General features: G+C 44.6%; 1 protein-coding gene across 1 annotated transcript in view; it reads right to left on the bottom strand.

The window, feature by feature from the left end:
• Positions 1 to 26,113, bottom strand: part of LIFR (LIF receptor subunit alpha) — a 71,386-nt gene extending 45,273 nt beyond the window's left edge. Inside the window, exons 1-3 of the mRNA XM_080803918.1 lie at positions 26,080 to 26,113; positions 3,316 to 3,476; positions 1,403 to 1,517 (exon numbers count right to left, since the gene is read on the bottom strand). Of these exons, the coding sequence (XP_080660044.1) occupies positions 1,403 to 1,517; positions 3,316 to 3,457 (257 nt within the window). The 5' untranslated portion in view covers positions 3,458 to 3,476; positions 26,080 to 26,113. The remainder of the gene's footprint in view (positions 1 to 1,402; positions 1,518 to 3,315; positions 3,477 to 26,079) is intronic.
• Between the last annotated feature and the right edge of the window lie 427 nt (positions 26,114 to 26,540).

The raw sequence follows: 26,540 nt of genomic DNA, 5'->3' as shown, positions 1-26,540 counted from the left end.
CCCTTCCAGAAGGAAGCTCTGGAAGCCAGCATAGGCTGTGCTCCCTCTCCTCCTGTCTCCATGCACTGGAGGGTGAGGGACCCCCTACTGGTTTGGGGTCCCAAGGAGAGCCTGGGGGCAGAGATGCCAGCTGACCCAAGAAGGACACTGAACACAAGCAGGAAATAATCCTTTATTTTCACAGCAGAAAATAAGAAAATAAGATTTTAGGGCTACTTTTACAACATAACTAACTCCTCCTGGTTGACAAATATACCACAAAGCTTAGACTCACACTCACTGAACCGATACCAAATGGGAAGACAACACCTGAGTAATTTTTTTTTAAATATTTTATTTATTGGACAGACGGAGATCACAAGTAGGCAAAGAGGCAGGCAGAGAGAGAGGAAGGGAAGCAGGCTCCCTGCTGAGCAGAGAGCCCGATTTGGGGCTCGATCTCAGGACCCTGAGATCACGACCTGAGCTGAAGGCAGAGGCTTTAACCCACTGAGCCACCCAGGTGCCCCCTGAGTAATATTTAAATGCACACTTATGACCATTTACATAAGGGCCACCCATCCACAAAACGGGACTTGGAGCTGCCCTGCTGAATACCACTGATGTTGCTGAACCATTCAGAGTCCCACGGGCATCAGGGAAAAGGAAGAAAATATTCCCATTTGCAGAGAGCTCAAATGCCTCACCTCTAGGCTTCAGAGCTCCTGGCCCTCTCCAAGATTAACCGAGAGGGGAAGGTGGGTGACAGAACCAGTCACTGGCCTCCTAATGTCCTTTCCCCCTTTCCCTTAATAACATGAACTCAAGGTTAATCCAGGCACATTGCCCCGCCTCTTATGCAAATAGGCTTCATCATGTGACTATATTCTGCCAATGAGATGCAAGCAGAGGTGTGTGGGACTCCTAGAGGTCTCCTTAAAGAAAAGCATCCTTTTCCTCACTGCTTTCTGGAATGCAGGCAGGACAGCCACCCCTCAAGCATCCTCGAACCAGGAGATCGCATGCTAAAGCTGGCACAGCAGCACGATAAAAAGGGACCTGGGTCTCTCATCCACAACCATGCCAGCCTTGAACTGCCTACTCCAGACAGGACATTTTCTGCTGGGCAGAGTCAGAACAAGAACCCACCTGATCTAGACCGATGATTTGGGACAGACCAGTAAAACTTCCCTATGGTAGATGAGAATGCAGAGCATATGAAAGGGGTGTCCTACACTTAATATTCAGATAACGCAACAATCAGTTTTGGCTGGGAGAAGGGTTTTTTCCATCCTGACTGATGTTAAGATTCAGATTTTTAGGAAACAGCTAAGATTTAAAATTTCATTAAAAAATTTCCAAAATAAAATCTCTATGCTCTAATATTAAAGACCTTTAGGTTACGGCTCTTCATTTCTCTTACCTGTTCTCAATGCAAACTTCATAAACAGTACCATGGCCTACTCCAGAGGGTGCTTTCCAAGAACAGTCCCATACCCGCAAATTGTTAGTTACACACTTCAAATCACGAGGTGCCCCTGGAGAAGGAGAAACATACACACACACACAACATGCTTAATAATTTAACTGCACCATGAAAGGCCAACATATCAAACCGTCTTCAGCCGTTGAGTATGAGCACCTGTGTCTGCACGGGGCCCATGTTCTTCGTGCAGGGATGAGCCTGCAGTCACAGATGGACTAGTTTTCTATTTCTGTTTGTAGCTGTCAAGTAAAAAATGAGAGGAAACCAAAGGAAGTGAGCCAACCACTAGACCACCTAGGGCTGAGCCTCCATCAAAGTCCCACCTTCAGCCACTAAGATAAATGGAGGGAGTCAAGGATGAGACCCAAAGAGGGCCTGGAAGAATTTTATCTTCAACAGCCCCATGTGCCCCCATTCCTCCCCGCAAATAAAGTGACTCTAAATAAAAATTACCAGTTTCCCATGCCCACAAATACAGCTTCTAGGCACTCCTAGCCACCGCCGCCCCACTGCATGTTACCAAACTGCCACCTCATAGAAACCCCACAGCCAATCTTTAAGTTTTTATGAAGCAGAGGTGCCTGGGTGGCTCAATCAGTTAAGAATCTCCCTTCGGCTTGGGTCGGAAGTCCTGGGATCTAGCCCTGCATTGGGCTCTCTGCTCAGCAGGGAGTCTGCCTCTCCTTCTCCTCCTCCCCCTCTCTCGCTCTCAAATAAATAAGATCTTTAAAAATGTTTACGAAGCATATTATATTTAAACAGTAACGAACTCACACAAGTCTCTGAAAGATTTTTTTTTATGTAGGCCTAAACAACTGAAGAGTAGCAAATAACTCAGAATATTATAATCCTAATAGTATTTATTCATCCCTGTGAAAGAATATTGTGAAAGAATACATTGGCACCACACAATGAAAAGCTTCTCATATTAGAATGAAAAGAAAGGAGGTGGAACCACGTAAGAGGGAGAACAAAAGGAAAAAGGAAGGAAGAGAGGGAAGGAAGGAGGAAATAAAGTAATCAGAGTATAAAAAACATTATTCCATCCCAGACCTTCTCTGTTAGTATCTCTGAAAAGGTTTTTTTAATTTTTACATGACTGACATGACATTTATGGTAGCAATAAATTATAACGCTACTTATATGTGACAGAAAACAAAAACATTAGAAGCACTCACATTAGAAATCATCGTAACAATACTAAAGTTATTTAACAGTGATCTCGGGGGAAAAGAGGCTATCTGTTTAATTATGGAAATAATACAAAAACTAAATACAGGGGCAGAAGGATGATAATGTACTTTATAGGAATAAGCTAGGGAATAACATCTAATAAACATTCTTAATATATTTAAAGAAGATGAATACAACGTATTATTAAAGAGATTTAGATTTCATTTATATGACATTCAGAAAAGCAAAATTATAGACAGACACTAGGCCAGTGCTGGCTGGAGGTAGGGAGGAGAAAAGAGCTGAGTACAGAGGAGCATGGGGAATTTTCTGGAATGGGGAGTGTTCTGTTATTTTGTGCTGGTGGTCACATGATTACACATTTGTCAAAACTCGCAGAATTTTATCCCAAAAGGGTGAACTGTACTGTATGTAAATTATACCTTAATTTTTTTTTCTGGGGAAAGACTATTTAAATCTATCTTTACAAGCCTCTTTTTAAGAGAGACCAAAAATACATAGGAAACAAAAAATGACGATAGAGAAATGGATTTTAACCACAGAAAACCTGAAGGGTTCAATAAAGACACAAGATCACCTCATAATCAAAATAATAATGGCAAAAAATAGCAATGGCATTGCAATCAGTTCATTCTCTAAGACTCAGATGCACTTACCTCTTTTCTGGCTATTTACTTGGTTCATTAAGTATAGGAGAATAAATGTTAATAAGAGCCACTGGAAATGTGATGTCATCCCCATTCTTTTACTATCCATCATCCAGGAGGATCTTCTTAAACGTGAGGAAAGGTTCATCATTCGTGCAAAGCAGTCAGTCCTGGACAAGGAGAAGAATTTCAAATGTGTTCAAAAATGCTGCAGACACACCCCTTGGGCTGCGCACAGCAACACGGAGAGTGGATACTGACGGATACTGTCGGATACTGACATGTACTGTACATTAGTAACGTTGCAGACTAACTAGACTCAAGCTGCCTTGGCTTTGGGAGATGTAAATAATCGAACCCAGCTGTTGCTTCTGTGATCCATCACAGGGTCAGTTTTCAAATGTCAGGCTTCATGTTCAAGATCATAACCAAACACATATTCCTCAACTCTCCATTCCAATACTACTACTACACCGTAGAAAAGCAGTGCATGAAACTGAAGTTTTGACAATTTTCAATGATCTATGGAATGACATTTTTAAGTTCAATTAATACAGGCACTTATGACAAGTAATATCTTTCTTTTCATTTACACTATGATGTGAAGTTTCTATTGCATATAAGAAAAAATCAGGTTAAATAACACTATAGGGAGTTCACAGATGTGGCCAAAACAGTGCCCAATACACACAAATGACTAAGATGTAACAAACATTACAACTATAATGGGAAAGGGACCACTGGTAGACAAGAGATGTCCACTCCTACAGACAAGCAGGGACTGAAGCCAGTGTGCCACGGGGAAGGGATGCAATGTAGGCAGGAGCTGTTCAGCCTAAGAGCTCGAGGGACCCTTGTCAGCAAATGACCAGAGACAGCCTACCAAGTGCTGGGTCCCCATCCAGGCACTGGAGGTTCACACTGAACCAAAGTTGCGGCCCTCAGGGAGCCTGGAATCTAGCTGGGAGATACATATACATAAACTACTAAGAAATTTAAGATCTTTTTTTTTTAATTTAAGATTTTATTTATTTATTTGACAGAGACAGTGAGAGAGGGAACACAAGCAGAGGGAGTGGAAGAGGGAGAAGCAGGCTCCTGCTGAGCAGGGAGGCGGATGCGGGGCTCAATCCCAGCACCCTGGGATCACACCCTGTGCTGAAGGCAGACGCTTAACGACCGAGCCACCCAGGGGCCCCTCCACTGTTGTTTTCATCAGGGGGAAATCCATGATCTGATCTGCACTTTGGGAAGATTTCTCTAGCTGCTACATGGAGGTGGGCTCCAGGGGAACAGAGTAGAGGTAGGGAAACCAGAGCCAGGTGAGACCACCAGTGATGAGGACTAGGGTTCTAAGAGCAGACGTGGAAGAGACAGTCAGATTCAGCATCTGTTCTAGAGATGGGAGGGTCTTCCCACTGTGCTAGAGGCAGGACAGTGTGGTGATTTAAGAACACAGACTGGACATCTGACCTCTATACATATTTTGGCTACTGTGGACATTGCTGCTGTAAACACTGGGGTGGCATGTGCCCCTTCAAATTACTATTTTTGTATCATTTGGATAAATACCTAGTAGTACAATTGCTGGGTCATAGGGTAGCTCTATTTTTAACTTTCTGAGGAACCTCCATACTGTTTTCCAGAGTGGCTACACCAGTTTGCATTCCCGCCAACACGTGGACTGAACTAGAGGGCAGGCTAAGCGAAATAAGTCAGGCAGAGAAAGACAAATACCGTATGATTTCACTCATATGTGGAATTTAAGAAACAAAATACATTAACACAGAGTAAGGGAAAGAAAAAGAAAGTAAGATAAAAACAGAGAGGGAGGCAAACCATAAGAGACTTAACTATAGGGAAAAAACTGAGGGTTGCTGGAGAAGAGGTGGGAGGAATGGGCTGAATGGGTGATGGGCATTAAGGAGGGCACTTGTTACAATGAGCACTGGGTGTTACATGCAACGGTTCCATCACTAAATTCTACCCCTGAAACCAATAATGCAATATATGTTAACGAACTTGAATTTAAATAAAAATCTAAACAAAACAAAACAATGGACTGGGGCTGAATGCTAGCTTTGCTACTCATTATATGGCCTTAACCTCCCTGTGTCTCAATGTCTTCATCTGTGAAGTGGGGATAATAACTATATTTTCCGTAAGTTTGTTGTAAAGATTAAAAGGGTAAATGTGTAAGGCACTCAGCAGAGTGCCACACATGTACTCGGTGGTGTAAGTGTATTTAGTGTGTTGTGGGAGATACAGGGACAGGAGAGGAAGCAAAGATGGCTACAGATTTGGCGGAAACACAACAACGGATGGCTGGTGGTGCCATATTAAATGCTCTCTAGGTACACAGAGGAGGTGGCAGTGATTTACTGCTCACAGGCTGTTTACAGACCGTCTGTTTATATCAGAGATCTGTTTAAGGACCTCAACCTTGACATGTTGCTACTCCTGAAATGGAGACATTCTCTACAGAATGTGAAAGAACTGCCCAGGAAATGAGAGCAGCTAACAAAGACACAGGATGTCCAAAAGCAAAAGGCTTCCACATCTTACACTGAGGGATTCCTCAGAGCAATGCTGTTCCCATCCACTCTCGCTGAACGAGGCCCACCGGCTGACAAGGCCTCCCAATGCACTGAGAACTTCTTGTCAGACTTAGCAGTGCTTTGTTTTTATACTGGAACAGACAACAAAGGATCATAAAACAGACAAGCCAAGCTTAAAACAATAAAAACAAATTCAGAACAAACAGGATCCCTAGAAGGAAAATAAAAATTACTCCCAGAGAGAATAGGGATAATGTAGAAAAGAGGAAAACTAAAAAAACAGGAAAACCACCTTCGAATTTACTCTCAAAGTGAATACAGCATAGCCATAAAAACTAGAGAGGATGAGGATGCCTGGGTAGCTAGCTCAGCTGGTTGGGTGTCTGCCTTGGGCTTGGGTCATAATCCCAGGGTCCCTGGATGGAGAGCTCCGAGTTGGGCTCCCTGCTCAGTGGGAGAGCCTACTTCTTCCCCCTCTCCTTTTGCCACTCCCCCTGCTTACACTCCCCCTGCTTACACTCTCTCTTTCAAATAAATAAATAAAATCTTAGAAAAAAAAAAACACAACTAAAAGAGGATTCAATGAAAAAGGAATAATGAGAAATAAAAATAGCTCTTATAAGTTAAATGTATTGGCTGATACTAAAAATTTTTTAAAGACAGATAAAACATGGAGCAATCTTTCAGGGGGAAAAAAAAGACAAAAACAGAACACGTGAGAAGAGATGTTAAGAACAGGGACTTGACATTGGAAAAAAGATCCAACATCTTAACAACTGGAGCCCACAAGGATAATTCAGAAAACACTTTTCTTAGCAAAAGCAGATGGCAAGACCTACTCCTCTTGGCTATTGCTGAGTACTGTCAAAAACTCAGGAGACAAATCTCGAGTAACTTACAGAATTATAACCCAAACAGGCACATATTTCCAAAAGCGTTCAACTATTTGCTGGCCGAATGACTCCCTAGTCATTTCCAGTGTCACTGAGCTTACACAGTAGAATGAAAATGTATTCACAACACCAGTTGCTAAAATTATAGAATTTCGTGGCACGTGCAGGAATAACTGAATAAAGGAGCCCCAATCATGACCAAACCGTAACAGAAACCATCACAAACCATATTCACTGGCTGAACATCCTCCTGAAATGAAACCAGCCCCTCACTACAGGTTTGCACTTGTTCCAGGAAAGAGATGTGTGTCCCATGAAGTGGCAGGGCAGGTCCGGAGGCTGCGGAGCTCTGGACCAGGTCCTGAGGACACAGATTCTCATCCTCACTCCAGGGCTACAGAGCAGCGTGAATGAGGCAAATCCCTCAGTCCCTCCCGGCCTCAGGCTCAGGAGCGAGGGCACAGAGGCCACTTCTGCTCGGGGTCCACAGGAGAAACTTTGCAGAGTTAAGGCGTTAATATTGCACTCCCACTGACAGGCGAGGAGCAAGCAGACAGACCGACACAAGGTCAGCGCCAGCAGCGGGTGCCAATCAAGGACACCACACCACGGAGAAGGTCAGCGAGGGGCAGACGGGGTGCGGGGTGTGCTCGGGGACAGCAGGACCAATGGTGGTGTCACCAACACCTGCTTAACTGAACACAGGCAGGATGTAAAGAAAACTCTCTTCGGTCATTAACATTTATGTAGAAAATGGTGAGTGTGTCACTTAAGTCATACGATATTATGCTTGTGATCGATCTGACTTCTCTGCTAAGCAAAAATTTCAAGTGAACTAACTCACTTGAGCCAGGACAGTACAGGAACAGAATGTTCTGAAGTACTTTAAGGGAAAAAGGACCAATGAACCTTGTCTCTACTCCCTTCGAATAGAAACACTGCCAGAATTTACTCTTTTCCCCACTGATGCCTTATTCCTAGAGGAGCACACATTTTTAGAGAGTTTCTGAAATTAGGATCATGGTCACTTGCTGCAGCCACAGAGGGCGAATCCAAGTATCTGGAAGGCAAAACAAGACCAACTCTGTCCACAGGTGATGCAAATGGGAGCTCGTCAGCCTCACCTAGAGGGGGCAGCAGTGGGCCTCGTTTTGCCAGATTTTTCTGATTTTTCAAGTCAAAGTAGAAACCTGGGAATTTCTATGAAACCCTCAAATTTGTATTTAAGGAACAAATTTGTAGTTTTTAAATATTCTAAAAGCCAAACAAAATAGATCTTCCGACTGTATCCCACCCACGGGCCACTGGTCTGTATCCCATGCAATGTAATTATATTAAAGGATTAAAAAAATGTCAACAAATCTTCTTTTTAAGGAAACTGATCAAGCAGAATCAATTTATAAAACTGCTGGAATGGAAAGAAAAAAAAAAACTGTTCTTTGCTTATTTTGTTTATGCTGTATCCTGACCTTTATGCTGTATCCACAATCTCAGGTTGTGACAGACCAACCCCTTGTGCAGAGCTTTCTGGCCCCTCTTGTGAAAAAGGAACATCACAAATGCACTGTGCTTTGCTTTCTCCTCTGCCCTGAATACTCTGGTTCTAGCCTACATGAGGTTTTGGTCCTTTTTGGCCGGGATAGTTAGAAAAGAGAGCTGGAAGAGGAAAGTAAAGGCAGAGGAGGACCAGAAACTGTGGTCCAGATATATTTTGTTTAGTCTGTGTTTTTCTTTTTGGTGGGGCGGGAGGGGAAGGACGTGGGGAGGAGGAGGAGAAATGTGGTGGAGAGCCAGTGCATTCTGGGGCACGACTCTGCCACACCAAGGTCAGTGGGACGAGGCCTGAGAAGCACCTATGAGGTCAGGGAAACAGAAGATGAAGAGGACCCAGAGTATCTTTTACCTCAAGAGTCTATCCTGTTGCCATCCCAATGAGATACTTCCCTTGTCACTGCTTCACAAAAGGAACTGCACACTAGAGAGAGAAACGCCACTTAACTACAAGGCAAGATAAACATGTCCCCGCAGATCACCAAACCTGCAGGAGAGGAGATGCTGGTATGTTTACCCCTAGCGAAGGAGACTGAAATGTAAAGTAAACAGTATCCATATTGCTCATTCGTACTCTTAGTACCCCTTCTTTACTCTTTCTATCAGGGGACAAAAACACTGTTGAAAAACCGGGACCAGCAGCTACTCTCCTAACTGCATTCCTCCCCCCCCCCCGCCCCCCACCACAAGATCTTCAGTTCCTGGAGCACTGCCTTTGAAGAAGGCTTTTCAGGAACACACACTCTGCAGTCAGGGAGACACGACTGTATTGTAAAGTGAAGCGTTGGGATTTAAGCAGAGTGAGATATACCTATGAGAAACACAAACCTGGCCAGTTTGGGAAAGCAGACTGAGACTAGACTGTGTAGGGAGACAGTAAAGGTTTTTTCAGGAAGAGAGAAGCTTGAAGGAAGCGGTGTTTTCAAGGGATTAAGAAACCAGTGCAATAACAAAGACACAAAGAATTATCAACATATATACTCAGCTGCAAGAAATCGAGTTCTCCAGGAGCCGACCAAGTACGCAGTACAGTGAATTTACAGTTATACCGAAGTACATCATGGAGAATAACTGTATAAAAGAAAATCTTAAGAGCTTTCAGGGAGAGGAAGGACAGCTGTATAAGGGCTCCGAAATGAGAGCCAGGGACTCTGGCCCAGGACCGTGGGACTTGCTGCTGTGAGCCCGACAAGCCCTCCTCCATGACACAGGGACAGTGCCAGTGCTATCTTCACAGTCGGCTGCTGGGGGGGTGGGGGGGGACACACGGGGTGTGTGGTCCCCAAACACAGTGGGGGACTGGAGAGGGGACAGCAGACTTCCTAGAACTGAAGGCTAAAGAACAGCTCCAACATCGCACGTGAAAATGACTTTCATACATGAATTCTATACTCAAGCTACTAACTGAGAGGATAAAATACATTTTATAAAGCTATGCCAGAGCTCAAAAGATACAATTTCCACCAAAAAAGTGATCTAGAAAACAAAAAAAAATGAGAAAACGAGAAAACCGTAGTCCCTAGTCCTCCCAAGCTGCTACATCCCTTTATGACTCCTTACATTTGCACAAATGTTCCTTCTGCCTGGAATTCCTTTCTGGACTGCTCTCTGCCCCCTCCTCTCCTCACCCGGGAGACCCCGCCTGGCGATAGGAAGAGCCCACGGTGGCCTCTGAGATCCTTCTGGGGTTCCCCAGCAGGTCAGTGCTCCTGCTTTCCACAACACGTTAATGACCTACTTCAGCGCCTGCACAATGTGACCCGCTGCCAGCCCTGCTCCTGTCAACGAAGGTTTCCCAGGACCCAGCCGTGCCCACGTGTCCGCGGGCCACCCCCCGCCCCGGCTGCTTCCACGCTGAGTGTTCACACTGCACAGCTTCCACAGACACTTGCAGGACCGGCAGAGGCTGAAACACTCGCCTACTACCTACCCAGCCCCTTCCAGAAAGCCTGCGACCCCCACACCAGGCCAGCACTTCCGGATTCTGTCATTCCTCCAACAGCCGGTAAGAGGATGCTGCCGCCTCTGGGTTCCCCGCGAGCCCCTCAACCCAGCGCAGTGCCTGGCACTGGGCAGACGTGCTCCAAAGTGGGCTGCTGGCTGCTGCCAAGCACAGCCCAGGCTGGAACCCAAGTCAGAGCTGTGGTTCCCAAACCGTGCCCGGAGGTGCCTGCGAGGCACAGAGGCCAGTAAACTGGGGTATCACGATGTACTTTAAGTTGTCAAAGGAAAATAGCAGCATCACTGTCCGTCACTGTCAGAACCTTCAGCTCAAGGTAGTTCAGTTTCAACACCAGGCCATGCTACCCTCCTCTCAATGACCTTGTATTTTGCAAAGACAGGGTCATTGGTTACTAGGATAAAACACAGGTACCATCCGTTCAAAAATCCATGTAGAAATGGGAACAAGGGTGACAGTTTTCGACCTGTTCCCAAGGTTTGAGAAGCTACGCAGTGTTCCCCAGGTTCACACATGCGGCTGTTTAAGAATAAAATAAAAATGGGATTTATCTTTTTAATTGTTATGCATTATTTTTACAAACTGCTACTCAAGTGTCAGGTCATAAATACTAGGTTGTTTGGAATTTAGTACCTCCTAAGAACTGTGTGAGGCGTTTCTCTTGACCTGGGGGCACTGCAAAAACAGAGAGACACCAAGAGCCCTGTGAACCACGAATGTGGGAGTCCTACTCTCATCTGAATGCGCAGGCAGGAAAATAATCCTACAACGTAACTTCTGCCGTGTTACAGATCTTTGTAGACTCTGCAGGGGATCGTGTTTCCCCAAAAGAAGCGCAGTTATTTCTTGTTCTGTGACTTTGTTTTTCAGGATTCTTAGTTTCTCTCCTTCAGTTCTGGTGATCTTCACCCCAGGGAGACTTCCCTGTTCACTGAAGAGCCCAATCACTGTGAACTTGAGCAAGTCAGAACAAATTTGAGTACCTCACTCCGGTGCTTGAATCCTCTGAAGAATCCCCGCTGCTCCAACATCAAGTTCCTGGCCAGCCTCAAGGACAAACCCCTCCAAACAGTCTTCTCCGCTCCACCCTGCAACGGGCTGACTACCTCCCGCTCCCCACATTCCCCACAGGCCTCAGGGTCTCCCCTCAAACCACTGCCTCTGTGGGATGGGCCCCATGGCCTTCTCCATGTGCTCCAGGATCAGCCCGCAGCTCCGCCGCCCTGACCAGTGATGTCTCCACGCTCGCCTCTGCCCTCCTCGGGGCTGTCAGTGTGCCTCGCCTGGCTTGCACCAGCCTTCAATGAATGCTAATGATGTCTAGCGGCAAAAATAACTTGCTCTTGCCTCCTCGCACAGGGTGAAACACCCTATTATTTTCCTAAAGAAACGACCTGAAGGACACCACTCCTGCCAAGAGGGATCTTCAACTTGCTGGGGGAAAAGCGCAAGAGCAGCCTAACTTCAAAAAAGGATCTGGAACAGCTCTATTCCCCAGTACCTAGTTCCCCACACTCTCACCAACAGCAAGATTATTATTATTATTTACTTAATCTCTTCCAACTCTTAGGCCCTAAATGGCATTTCCTTGACTATGGAGTCAAAAGTACTTTTCATGGGTCTAGTGGTAATCGGCAATGCTTTATATGGGAGACGCTTGTTCTATCTTTTGCCCATTTTTTCTAATCAGACATTAATCTTTTCTTCACTGCTTGGTAAGAAACAAATCCTAACACCATACCATAACATGCAAATGAACTGGTACATGCGTTGCAAATACTTCCAGTTTGTTTCCTTACTTTTCGGTGAGGTTTCTGTTCGACGTTAAGTCAGATTTCCCAATTTTGTCCTTTATGGTTGCTGACCATAAACTTTTTCTCATGCCAAAACCATGTAAATGGTCACCTATATAGTTTTCCAGGGTATTTAAGCCTTTTTACATGTGAAACTTTAATCCATATGAAATTAATTCGAGTGTAGGAGGAGAGTCAGGAACTCAGACTCCCCCCAGCCCCCAAAGGTCACACTTACCCTAACACCATCCATTAAATGATGCGTTCCTTCCCCCATGGACTAGAGATGCCCTGAAGAGCGCCTCCTCCACTTCCTTGGGGGACTCCCTTAGAGCCTACCACTCGCTCTTCACTGAACTGCCTTATCTATTCTGTGGCTTACATTGTTCACAACTCATGATCTCCACATCTGTTAATTCCAGGACTGGCCTCCTCCCATTTACAGATTAACCCCCTGCCCACTAGGCAACTGCTTGCTTGTCTACACACCCCCAATTCAAAGGAGGTCCTGCAGGAGTTACTACATATCCACTTAGATAGCTCTTGGATCCCTCAAAATCTCCACAGGTATCAAATTACACTCACCTTCCCTTCCCGACCTGCTCTCTTATGCCCCAGCCCTGCTTCAGGGCACCAGTCTTCTCCTGGGTCACCCCAGCGAGAGTAACCCTAACTCCTCCTTCTTCCTCAGCCCTTCCACTGACTGGTCAGCTCTCCCTCCTAAAGGCGACCTGTCTCACTCCCTGTCCCTCACACCTCTCTACACATACCCTGGCTCTGGCAGGCCCTCAGCAGCATCGTGGCCCAAATGCTGGCTTAACCCACCCTGTGGCCTCCAGCTTCCACAGTGACTCTCCTGGCTCTGATTAGCTTCTCCATCTCTGACCCTCACGGTCCCTTCAAGCTCCAGGCCAACGGTCAGGAGGCTGTCCTGCCAGCAGCTCCGACTACAGGTCCGACGTCAAAGTCAAACTTCGGCCCCACGGTCTGATCCTCCCCTTCAGCTGTTCTTGGGGCATCTCTTCGTGTTCCTGCTGTCCTTCGCTCGGTTTCTAGTTCAAGCATTTCTTATCCCACACCAGGTACTATGGACACTATTCTCTCCTTTCCTCCCACCCTCTCTTCCCATTAATTATGAGCTGCTTAAGGAGCAGAACTTATCTTTACAACTCTCTTGCATCTAAAGGGTTTTTTATATGCACTATATATTCCAGATCTATTTAGTGAATTGAACAAATCCATCCACACAGTGTCTTCGGTGAGGACTGAAAATATTTTGATGACATCCAATTGTTTCTTTACATTCTGAAGAGAAAGTTGAACGATAGGCTTTTGAATGCACCTGTCTGCTACAGAAAACTTTATGAATAAAAAAACAAAGTTGGGTCAAATTGTTGGAGGCTTTAAAAAAAAATACATAGAGTTAAACGATCTTTAAAGTCCTTTTTAAGTTCTAAAAGGGAAACAAATATGATGTAACAGTTTTGTGTGGTTGAAATGCTGGTTTTAGCTAAGTCCTCTGTGATAATACAGAACTTACAAATACTATTTTTCAGATACTATGCATTGTTAATGCACTATTTACTACAGGTAGTCATGGTTTTAAGTTATTTAAATGCAATTATCAGATTTAAGCCCCATAACCATTCCATGAGGTCAGTATCATTATTCTCCCCTTCTTTTTAACAAGGAAAATGAGGCACAAAGAGGGTTTTGACACTTGCCTGAGGTCACACGGCTATTCAGGGGCAGAACTTGGATCTGAATCCAGGCCTGATTACCAACTTCATCTCTGCACCGTGACACAAAAATGAAAAACGTGGCATGGAAAACTCACTGAACCAGAGTTGCGAGTCCTGGGCTCCAGTCCCTAGTCCACCACTGCCCAGGTGGCAGGTATGCGACCTTGAACAACTCTCCTAACCTCTATGAAATCACACAATGACGACCCAGGGCCTACCTTCCCTACTTTCCACATGCTAAGAAATGCAGAGCTGTTTTAGTCTTAGGACAGCTTGCTTGTCACCTTGAACTAGCAGATCTGGAATGCCAGGAGGGACGCTGCTCTCCTCCATGCTGCCTAGCTGACCACTGCTCCTGGGGGGAAATTCCACCTGCTCTCCCAAGCACTGCCAGTCATCACATCATGTCCAAGGTCAAACAACCTACATTCAGAGAACAAAAGAGCAAATGGCTACCACCTTCCTATTCTCCTCCCAACTCTGAAGTAGGCTCCTAACTGGCTAGCTCTTTAACTCAGCAGACAGGTGCAAACTCAAACCTACTTGGAGTACCAGCCCAATGGAGTGAGTGAGGCTGGCCACAGGGACAAACACGGAGCACACAGCTGCGGCGGGTAGCTCCCAGATGCGGCTTTATTCTAGAGAACTGCCATGTAGGAACATGGGTCCAGTGCAGTCAAGACCTTCAAGGTTTTCAAAAAGGGACAGGGATGCAGGTTTGGTTTGGTTTGGTTTTGTAATGTGAAATCTCCTTATTTTTAAATGCTGGCAACTACTTCTTTATGAAACACTATGTGGGCCAAAGAAAACACATCTGTAGGCCAAGTATAGTTCGTAGGGCACCAGTTAACAACCTGTTTTCAAAATGTATTGGCATTAAAAAATTCTTGACTTGCTGTTGAAATAATCTTAAAATATAAACTGTCTCAAGATTTATATTTCAGTGTACAGATTATTGACAAAAATGCGCCTGAATGTTTTCTTAACATTCTTTGGGGCTGGACTCTCAAAGCTCTCCTCTCCGAAAGAATTCAAATGGCCCTTTTCTGTTCTTTAGAGCATTATTTAATTCCAGATCTCCTAGTGCTAAACATCACCTTAGAATGCAAATGCTTCTCAAAAGAAAAAAAGGAAAAGAAGAATGAAAAGAGAACCTTCAGCTTTGAGCAGCATCTTCAAAAGCTTTTGCAAGCCCAGTACTTCACCTTATACTCATGTGAAACTTCTAAAAAGAGTGGAACAGGGAATGAAAGATGCAACAGAAAGAACTGGTTTCTGGCCAAACTGTTTTGGAAAGGCATGTTCCGTGGGCCATACTATCAAGAAAGCAGATTCTACAGACAAGAGCCATGTGCGCTTGACACTGATCCCGGGTAAGACTACAGAACATGTCAGGAAAGGGACCCTAGGCCAATGTACTTCAGCCCCACTGCACCCCCTCACCTGATGAGGCTGCCCGCCTGGGAAAGCAAGTGCCAGAAACAGGAGGTATTTGGTTTGAAGAGTATCTCTTCTAAATGCCTGAAGGGTACGTATGAGCAAGAGATACAGGTTGTATAGGAAAGAGTAAGGGGGGGGGGTTATTCACTACCACATGCTCAATCTTACTCGAGAGGGGCTAATTATCGGACACTGTCAACCCGGACCAAGTTTACTAACAGACATGACAGTTCTGCTTTTCTTGACGTTTTCATTAATGAACTGGATGCTGACACAGGAATCACATTCATCAAATCTGTGGATGAAAAAAATGGGCAAAACAGCAAATATGTTGCATGTAATAATGAGGATCCTAATAAACTAATCCAGTCAACTAGTCCAAAAGATAATTTAGCATTGCTCATTTCAGGGTCCGAAATCAAATGATGCAGATGCTGACAATGGCATCCCAGGCAGAAAATGAACAAATACAGGCTGGGAGAGACATGATTTAGCAGTAACACGTGGGAAAAACACAGAAGACGGATCAAGTAGAATGGGCCAACAATGGAATGTAACTGCTGAAACAGGGACAACAAGGACAGCTCTTGTGTCTCCTCATTTTATCACAATGCCTAAAAACCCTGTCCTCCAGTGGCATCAAAATGGGAGGATTCACTTCCAGTCTGAAAAATCAGCAGGTAGGTAATCCAATAGGAAGGTATTCTTCATACCAAACATAAGCGGTTATTGTCTTTCCTACTGCCCAAATCGTTTTAAGTTCTTCCTTCAACATAAACCTCATTCCACATAGTCTTATCCCATCTCTCCGTGGGTGTGCCTGTTCCCAACTGTCTTCTCAGCTTCCCTGAGGGACAAGTGACTGAACAGGATACATCTCAAGCGAACGACCTGCTCATGTGATGATATACACAATGAAATGACAACACAATCAGGTTAACGAACATGTCTATCACCTCACAGTTAATCTTTCTGTATGTGCAGGGGGTAAACACGCTTAAGATCTGGTCTCATAGCAATTTCCAAGCATTCATTACGAACTTAACTACAGTCACCATGCTGTCCATGAGACCCCCAGAACTCCCGCATCTTGTAACTCAAAGTTTGTACCCTGTGACCAACATCTTCCAGACTTCAACTGCTCCCTATTTTATAATACAACCCACTCTCAGGGACCCCTTGAACATTTAGCAGCATAAGGGTAGGGTACCAGCAGATCTGTGTTTGGGAATGCTTCTGCTGAGTCTAATCAGAAGCTTCAAGAAAGGGCAGGGCAGACTGGGTATGAGAGGGGCTTGCGGTCTTCCCCACTCTGTGTGCTGCTGGTGTTAGAGGGAAAATCCAGACAGACTTGGAGGACTGGGCCTGCTGGGGACCTCTTCCCCTCAGCCTAGGCTACTGTGGGGCTCCTTACTGGTCTCTGGATTCCCAAGCCCTCCATGGCACAACCAGGAGTCATCTTTCTGAAATGCTGGTCTCACATGCCTGAAATTTTTCATCACTCTCCCTGGCCCACTGGAAAAGGGGCCAACTTTAGCTGAGACACGAGGCTCTCCACTGTTTCATGCCTCCCAACCTCCCACTCCCACCTCTGCCCACATCGCCCCTGTGCTCGGGTCCCACCAAAGATGCCAGACTGGGCTGTTCTCTGTGTCACCGCACACACTGTGCGCTCTGCCCAGAATCTGTCCTTGTCCATTTAACAAACACCAACCCGTCCTTCCAAACTAAGCTCGCAATGCCCCACATGCAACGTCCCCCAGTGTCTTTTATTATTGGTCTCCAGAACGGAGACAAATTTCAGCTGCCATTTACCATCTAGATTGTCACTGCTGCCCACCTCGTAGTAAAAGATATTTCTTACTGTCTCTCCCAAAAGCACAAAGACGGCAGGCAGATGAGACCCACCCAGCAAGGCACCTGACCTTCACTGCACCTGCAAGCATTTGAGCTTCTGATCCCAGGAATACATCCCTTGGAATGTCTGAGTAGAGCAACCACAGCCCTGACTATGCGGCAGTGAGCTGAAAAGTTCCCAAACAGAGACATCTGTACTTTTATCGAAGCTGGCGTTTGAGAAAAGGCAAGTGGGCTAAATGCAATGTCTACCCAACAGCCTCCTGTCTGCATGTCAACACAGCTTGGCTGCTCTCTTCTTGCCAATACATACTCAGTCCGTCCCACTGAGAGAGAGAAAGAGCGCTTCTTTCTGGAAAGCGATCTCCCCGCAACCAAAAAAAAAAAGGAAAGCTACTGCTCGTTCCAGTGGGGGTGGGAAGGAGGGAGTAAGGTGGACCATGGAAAGCAAGAGAGCAGACAGAAAAAACATGAGATAAGTGACAAATAAAATGCTGGTTCTGCTGGTGCCTCTGACCTGCGACATGACTTAACCTTCCATGCATTTTAGAGGCATAAGGAAAAAAGACTGGTGAAACCATCTTCTTTTATTAGGGCCAGATGAGGGAAAACATGAAATGCAAGGTCACCGCTTGTCATGAAAGTTCTGAGGCTTCCTTCGTGACTGCTGCAGCTACTTTCCATCAGAATTTGTCAACTGTTGCCACCTTCAGAACTGTCCTTGCATTAGGAAATTCCAAAATTAATGCTGTTTGGTGTATTTTAAGCTGCATGCTTTATTGCCCTCATCCTCAGTAAGATCGCAGGCTAGAATTTCTCGAATGGGATACCCATGAATTCCATTCGTCCTGAATTTATTAGTAGGAACCCATCTCAATAATTTTATAAAAGATAACATCAAAAAGGCATATCCTTCACAGAAGAAACACGGTAGCAATTTTAAGACTATCAGCCTAGGATATTCTCACATGTGTATAATGTAAATCACCAGTAAATCCTCAGTGAAGGAAATAACCTTCTCTGCTCCTCATGTCATTTGTGGAGTAAGCAGGAGGCAATGTTTGTGTTCACTGAAAAGAAACATCACAACAAAGTTTCTTTCAGAACTGCAGGAGAGGAAATAAGGCCTGCCTGTCAGTTGTGGCAATACCATTTACTGTGTGTGCAGTATGGTGGCCCCGGGCCCTGCCACCATACTGCACACTTCCCATGTTCTGTAAATGAAGGGGGCATGCCTGTCCTGGCCTCTGCCCTGTAGCTAAGCCTACCCACTGCCTGGGGGGTAAAAAAAAAAAAAAAGACCCCTAAGAGTTACTGAATGAGTCAATCACATTTCATGCCAACTCTACAAAAGGAAAGATCCAATCTTGACCTTCAAGAACTTACCATACAAGACTACTAAAGACAGAAACAGAAGGCTGGGGGGAGGGGGGGAAGCTTTCAATTCAAAATAAAATGTCTTGGCAATGGAAAGCATTTCGGTTTTAAAGTAAAAATTCAGCAAAATTATTTCCCAGTGACCCAAAGCAATGAAATATATTGTCAGAATGTCCCAAAATGCTTTTCACAAATCTGATATAACCTGTAAAACAAGTTATTCTGCTTAGAAATTCTGTATTAATAGGAACATAATATTGGCCTTAATCATATCAGATTAGTGAGGTCAAGGTAACATTTATCAAACACAACCTGCACACACCTGAGCTGGATAGTATTGTTCCCATTTTACAGATAAGGACAGAGACACAACTTGCTCAAGTTCACATAACCCATAAATGGGAAACATCTAATCCCATTCCCTTAACTGTATAACATGCTTTATATAAAGGAAATCAGGAATACTGTAATAAAAAAACAAGAGTGACCTGCAATTACAACACACAAAGATCATCTCATCTAACATTTGGTATATAATTTTCCTGGCATTTTACCAAATTGTATACACAGACAGACAGATAGATACACACACGCTCATTCTCTCATATTCACCCTCCAAAACAAATAGCCATAAAACTTAGGTCAATTTACACATGCCATTTTGCAATCTGCTTTTTCAGTTTGCAAATTCTGATATCCTTTCGCATCAGTAAATTACTCCCCTACCTCACTGTTAATAAATAAAGGGTTGTCTGTTACATGTACATACCACAATATTTGTAGCTAATCTCCCTATTATTGAGCACTTAAATTGTTTCTAATTTACAACTATGATAAACAAAACTACGAAAACCATTTTTGCAAATTAGAGAGGTTTTTCTCTGTGTACTTTGCGGGGAAGTCACCAGAATCTGGAGATGTGTTTTTCCCAAACTTCAGAGAGTACCCCCTTCCCAATTTGAGACACTCCACCAAGCAGACTTCCCACCAAGAGTCACTGTTGGGGAGAAAGCTACCGATGGAAATAAGGTTATCTGTAAACACTGTGTAGGTAAGAACCACTGCTATAGATTAGTCTCTGTACACATGCTTATTTCTTTTTCCTTAGTTTAAATTGCTCGTGATGGAAATGCCTGACTAAGGGACACTGCACATTTTTGAGGCTTTCCATGAGTAATACAAAATTGCCCTCCTGGAAAGTTATGACAATTGAAACACCCACCAGCAGCATTTGAAAGTGACAATTCCCCAAACCCTCCAGTTGGCTAGACTAGTTTTTAAACAATCAAATCCCTATATAGCCTCAAGTTTTAAAAATAGTGAAACTATTAGTAAAACATATCTAGAAAAACAGCAAACAATTCAGACAACAAATGCTGTATTTTAAAATACATATGTTTTCAAATAGGAAATATAAGACGTTAATGACATCAAATCCCAGACTGAGCTTACAAAACAATTTGAAAATTTAGTGAAATCAGGCTCAATAAGGTACCAAGCTACTAAGTAAAACCCCACATCTTCACTTGCCTATCTGGCTAATATTAGGCTTAATATTGAAGGGTTTAATAGCAATATGCCATATTTTTTAAACAAGAAACTCAAATTGTACATTCTTTCAGATTTTATAAATACTGTACTATCTTATAGTCAATATCGCAATCTGAAGTTGTTAAAATCCTGTAGATATTCATTTATCAACAAATATCCTAACACCTACTATGGGCTGGACAATGTTCTCTATTGAAGCCATAGTGATGGACCCCGCAAAGTCCCTGCATTCAATGAGCTGCTGTTCCAGCAGCGGGGGGGGGGGGGGGGGGGGGGGATTATGGCTCAGGACCCTAAAGGGAAGAATCAGCAAATCATGGTTACAGTGCCAGTCTGGAACCACTGGATTCTTGGGCAAACTGTAACCTCTCTGGGTCTCAGTTTCTTTATCAGTGAACTAAGACATTGACCAGATGACCCAAGATTTCTGGCTCTCAAATTCCAGACTTTCTTCGGTTTTGGTTTAAGTTCTTATTACTGATAAGAGCTTTGCATTTTAAGCTCTATATAGTTCCACAAAATCTGAACGTAGATCTCCAAAAAAGATAATTTTACATCTACAGTAAACAGTAAAACTCTGGTGGACCCAGGAGTCTTCAAAAAATCAACAAAGGCCAGGTTCCAATTAGATGAGGATGTAAGCTCCCAACTTTAATGGTTTCTTTGAAGAGGTTTCTAAAATGCCCTTGCCTCCTTCCCTTCTGTACTGCTATAAATACTGAGAATGGATGTGAAACAGGACCTCACTGGTCCAGCGGTGGGCCTCCTCGCTTGCGGCCAGGAACGGCTGGCACGCACCGCAGCTTTCAGGAGGCACCCTGGTGCCCTCAGGGGCTGCAGCACTGGTGGATGCTCACTCCTCTGCAGCTTACACCCACCATCACCTCAATGGACACACAGGATTCTGTCTGCAGAACGTCTACAGCTCATGGCCCCATTAGCATTTCTAATATTAGAAATGGGAAGCACTTCTTCTGCCACCACTTGTTATTTTCCACCAGATGTTCCTGCCACCACCATTTCAAAGTGTCCTCAGATCCAGAGTCTCCCTGCGGGCTGCTTTGCACAGCAGTCAGAGGAAATGCACAGCAAGGGGCCTCAGCCTCCCAATCCCCCCTTTAGGGAAGTGCCACACACACACTTTCGGGAAGTGATATCGCCTCCTTGTGGTCTGTCCAGATACTGCCACTTAATTATCCAGAGAGAATCTCAATGACAGGCACAGAGGATGATTCCAAGATTCTTCTGCACCTGGCCTACAAACCAGAAGAACGGTTATAAAGCCAAGATTTTTCTCACCTCAGTGCAAAATTCCATGAAAAATTCACCCACCAGAAATTTTTTCTCAACTTTCAACATAAAACCATAAAACGGTATCTGATAAACACCTTTGCTCAAGTGAGGAACATGATCAGCAACAATTGGTGAGAGGGTTTATGTGCTATAATTTTAGATAATGTAAGACAAATTTGGAATTCCTGCATCTCTACAGTTCACAGAGGAAATAGAAGGAAAGTAGTAGAAGTACTTTAACTCAACCATCTAAGCCGCTAAGTCACCACAACCAGTTACATATAAAACAGATGCCTGCGTGCTTCGGCTATATGAAGAGCTTTTACTGCAGGGACAGTGACGAAGGACAAAGCTGACTCTCCTTAAGCCTTAGAGTCACAAAAGCCATCCTTTACATAGTGTTTGCACAGAGCTTATGAGAAAAAGTTGGAAAGATAAACCTAGACACAACTTATTGGTTCTGGCATCAACCAATTAGAACAGCAAATTAAACAATTCAGAACCCTCATTCCGCAAGATGACAAAACTCCTAATGGCAGACAGAAGCCAAAAAGTCACGGTCAAGAGAAAGATAACAGATTCTTATTAGACATGTATAACAATTACTTGGCTCAAAACTCATTTCCCACGCTTTCAATTAATATAAAGGAACATGTATTTGGAATGACAAACAGATTAGAAGTTGGGAAGAGGAAATACCGCGGTTCCTGATAGTCCCTAAAATAGAACATGCACACATTCTTCCTGTGAGAATAAAAGTACCTGCACAGAGTACATATATTTTATTTGCTCATTAGTTTGACATGTGCCCAAAGGAATTAATGCATTCAGTATACAAAAAAGGGGGAGGGCATCTTTGAAAATTTTATACTAAAGCAGCTTGCATATCTACTGAAATCAAAGATGAAACTTCTGACTACATCACTCAGAAATCACTATAATGTCCTGGAAGATTAGGTAGGTTTTTAAGGCTTCATGCTTTAATTTCATGGAAAAGCAGTCAAATGCAACCAATGTAAAACAAAACAAAACAACTAACTTTGAGAGGATGATGTGTGTAACTGATTTGGTAACATCAAGGGCCAGAGCCAAAATGGAAAGCTCAAATGAGACTCCTGAATCTAAGCAGTTTGACCAAAACCAGGCAAGGTTATTTTTTTAAACTCTGATTATTCATTAATTCAACAGATATTCCCAGCCCATCCTGACCGAAGCTATTCCTGGTGATGAGGAAGAATGGGGAGTGATCAAACCCCACCCATTCTCCTGGAGCATCCAGCAGGTGGAGGACCCCACCATCCAAGGCCTACTCCATGTCAGCAAACATTCCTTCACACACACGTGAACACCCAGTGCACCAAATGCAGTGCCTGCTGGCTCCTGCCTGCCACTCTCCCCATCCGCTTTCCATCATAAACCCCAGCCACAGAGACAGCCCCAGCACCTCCCAAGAGAGAGGCTCAGACACAACCCCTCCTCCCCCGTGCCCCGTAGGGCCTTTGCACTTACTGTTCCCGCTGTCTGAGCCACTCTTCCTTCAGACCTCTAAACACAGACGTCCTCCTCATTCAACTCTGCTCATCTCTCCACGTAATAGAGAGTGTTCCAGGGCTGCTCAATCTAAAATAACGGCCCCCCATCCTGCCCCTCTTCACTACAGCAACTCTTACTACTCTCCCAGTACATAGCACTATTTGGTTATTACCTCCCTTATTGCTTCTCTGCTTTTTGTTCATCATCCCCAGTAAGATGTGAACTCATTTACAGCGGGGTCTGTCTACCCTGTGCACGGCAATATTTGCAATCCCCATCAAGCTGTCTGCAATGTAACAAATGCTCAATATATACTTATTTAAGAAGAAAAAATATAGGCAATATTAGCAGTTTTGTACTACAATGGTAGGTGCCACATAATAAAGGGAAAACACCTTAAATGCTAAAAGAGTTGATCAGTTGGAAAAAACTATAGCTTACAGGAGTCTTAAAACACTAAAAAATAAATATAATGAACATTTACAGGTCAACACTGGCTAATACTCAACTTTTACGATGTATTAGGCACAATCTCTAGGATTAGCAGTACAACTTATTTTATTAAGTCAGCAAATGATCACAGCCCATCCTGACTGAGGCTGCTCCTGGGGGTGAGGAAGGATGGGGAGCAATCAGCCCCTGCCCACGCTCCTGAAGGTGGAGGTGTTAAAAAGCACTCTGAGATGTTCATTTTTAATTTAAATGAGCCAAATATTTTCTGAAAGCATGGCCCCCCTCAATAGTTACTCATACCCTTCTCCCAAACTGTAACAACATTAAATAGGAGGTATTAGTGATAATCTACAGAAGGAAGGCATTTTAGTGCCTAATGGTAAACAAGCCCTATGGAACCAAAACTGCCTCCATCTTCAATTTAATCAAAGGCACAGTCTTTTCTCCAGGCTCAGAAATATTTAATCTCTTGTAAATTTTTCTTACAGATTCTTCTTTAGAGTTTATGTATGTTCTTTTTTTTTCTCAGAACAAAGAGACAGGGTATTAAATCAAGGTGTATGACTTTAGTTCCTGGCCATCATGGATCAGGCTTCCCCACAAAGACACCAAAGACCCTAATGGATCACTTTGAAATTATACAAAAGCAAGAGGTGTATACTGGAGAGTAGGGGCCTTTGTTTCCTGGAATGTGAGGCAAAGAAGTCAATTACTGCTCCTCTGGGCCTTTGGGAATAATTAAAATCCACTTATAAACCTTAAAAACGATTGTTTTACAAAAATTTTACAACAAGGTATTAGAAACAATCTACACATATCTCAATAAAATGGAGGTTAAATAAATAATGGTTCACCCTTACTGGAGTACTCTCAGCAGCTCTTACAGAATGAGACAGCTCTTAAGTACTGATAGAGGGACTGCCAAGATTTAGTACTCTACGGGAAGGGCGCAGAGCTGCTGCAGAACAGCTTATACAATGTGTCCTCGTTTGTGGAAAGACAAATAAAAAGAACACATACAGAATGTTTATACTAGCATAAGCTATATCTGGAAAGATATACACAAGGAACTAGTAACCCTGGTTCCTGGGGAGAACAGGGTGCTATGTTTCAGAGAGGGGAGAGAGATACAGTTTGTGCTCCAGACCTTTTTATGTCTATTCAATCTCCTACAATGTGCACAGAGTGCCCGTCCCACAAATTAATCCAGTAAATTTTAATATCAGAATAATTTATACTATTGCCAACATATTATTCAGGAATGATCATCAAAAGTACAGGCTTTCAAAAATCACAGAAGTTTCACTTGACAGCAGAGATCCTGATCGTTAATTCCCAGAAGAGAATCCAAGTCTCCACTAATTAGAGAGGCTAGTTTGTGATCTCACCTATTACAAAGCAAATAAGCCTCAATTCAATTCTTGGAAGGGAAAGAGTTGCTAAGTTCACCTTGAAAGCATACCTCGTATTTAAATTGAGCTTGTTACTACCTAATGAAGCCTCCAAATTAACACAGTTTCCACCTAATGATAAAACAGAAAGTCAATGTAAAAATTAACACAGTTTCCACCTAATGATAAAACAGAAAGTCAATGTAAAAAACAAGAGGAGAGTCTGGAATTTCTGAAAACACACTATACTTATTCCCTTCTTCTGCCAGGCTTAGACAAGGAACCCTCTGATATTCGTGAAGGAGGATTTCACATCTGTGGCAAAATAATGATTTTAAGGGGAGGGGCAAGCATCATTTGCACTATAAAAACGCTTTAATTTTTCATTTGTAAGGGATGGAAATTTGCTTAAAACTCAAGTTAGGATTCATTTGTGGACCCCTGACTAAATGATAGTACTATATCACATTAATTTTACTCCAAGCAAAACTTTTAATGAAAGACAAATCTGAAACTGAAAATGAACATGTCAGAAGACAAATCTTAAACTGAAACCCTTCTGCTGAAAAATTTGTTAAATGAACACATAAAAACAAATGCAAAAAATTAATTTCTATACAAATGCTATTCAATAATCGTACACGTTATATCAATATTTGACTGCATTACACACCCTCCACAAAAAGGCACACTAAGATACCCAGCTGAGAATAAAGACCTTATATATATACTTCGGTAGCGGAAGATGGGGACCGGAATCACATTACTCAAGCCCAGACGTTAAATGCACAACCACTAGAAATGCAGTTTTCTGTCCGGGTAAGGATTCAAGATGCCAGCTCCCCCCTTTTAGACAATGTTAACAGAAGCCGCATCTTTCATGAAACCCAACTTTGATCACTGACGCTTTAACTCTGGGTTTTTTGAGTTTAGTGCCTTCGGATATAAACACACAAAAATACAGGTAAATCAAATACAGTATAAATAAGGGAAGAAGGGAGGAAGAAGTGGTCACGAAATCAATCGGTTGATTACATCTCCAAAGTTAAATAAATATTAAAGCTCCCTCCCATCCCCCAGGTAGCTTATGGTCTCAGAACTTACTGCCCTATGTGGGGCAGAAGTTCGCGACCGCGGAGTAGGCGCCCTCCGGGACGCGAGGTGGCCCAAGGGCGCGCGGGGAGCGGTGCGACCCGGAGCGCTCCCCCTCCCCCCGTCCCTCCTCGCAGACGCCCCCAGACCAGAGCCAACCGGAGCGCTGCCCCCCACCCCGCCCGAGCCGCCAGGCGCTCGCGGCGACGCGCCCACGGGACCCGGCTCCGGGCTCCCTGGCTCCCGCTCCCCACGCCCCGCGCCGCGCCCACCCGCCTCCGGCACTCACGGGCCGCTGCCGCGCCGCTATCTCGCCATCCCCCGCCGTCCGCTCGGCCGCGTCGGCCGCCGCCCGGGGGCTGCCCGGAGTCCGCAGTCGCCCGGGGACTGGAGGCGAGGAGGAGGGGGGCCGGGCACAACCCGCCGCCGCCGCCGCCGCCGCCGCCTCGCCTCCCCTGCCCCAGAGCCGGGCTGCTCCAGGCGGCCACGGGCTTGGGGCGGCCCGCTGCCCTCGGCGAGCCCCGGGAGTCGCCGCCCCCGCCAGAGCCTCCTGGAGGCAACGCTAACGGCCACGGCCACGGCCACGGCCGAGACGCTTCAGCCGGGACTGCGGCGCGCGGGGGCGGTGCCTGCACGCCGCTCGGCGGGGGGCGCTGCTGTCCCGGCCCCGCCCCCAGAACCGCCCCGCCCCTCCGCCCGCGCCCCGCGCGCCCCCGCCGGAAGCCGCCCGCGCGCCCCCGCCGCCACAAC

Source organism: Martes martes, assembly GCF_963455335.1.
Source record: "Martes martes genome assembly, chromosome: 5".
In the NCBI taxonomy this organism is placed as follows: domain Eukaryota; kingdom Metazoa; phylum Chordata; class Mammalia; order Carnivora; family Mustelidae; genus Martes; species Martes martes.
Note: the sequence above shows the minus strand (reverse complement) of the source record. Positions and strands in the feature narration are given on the sequence as shown.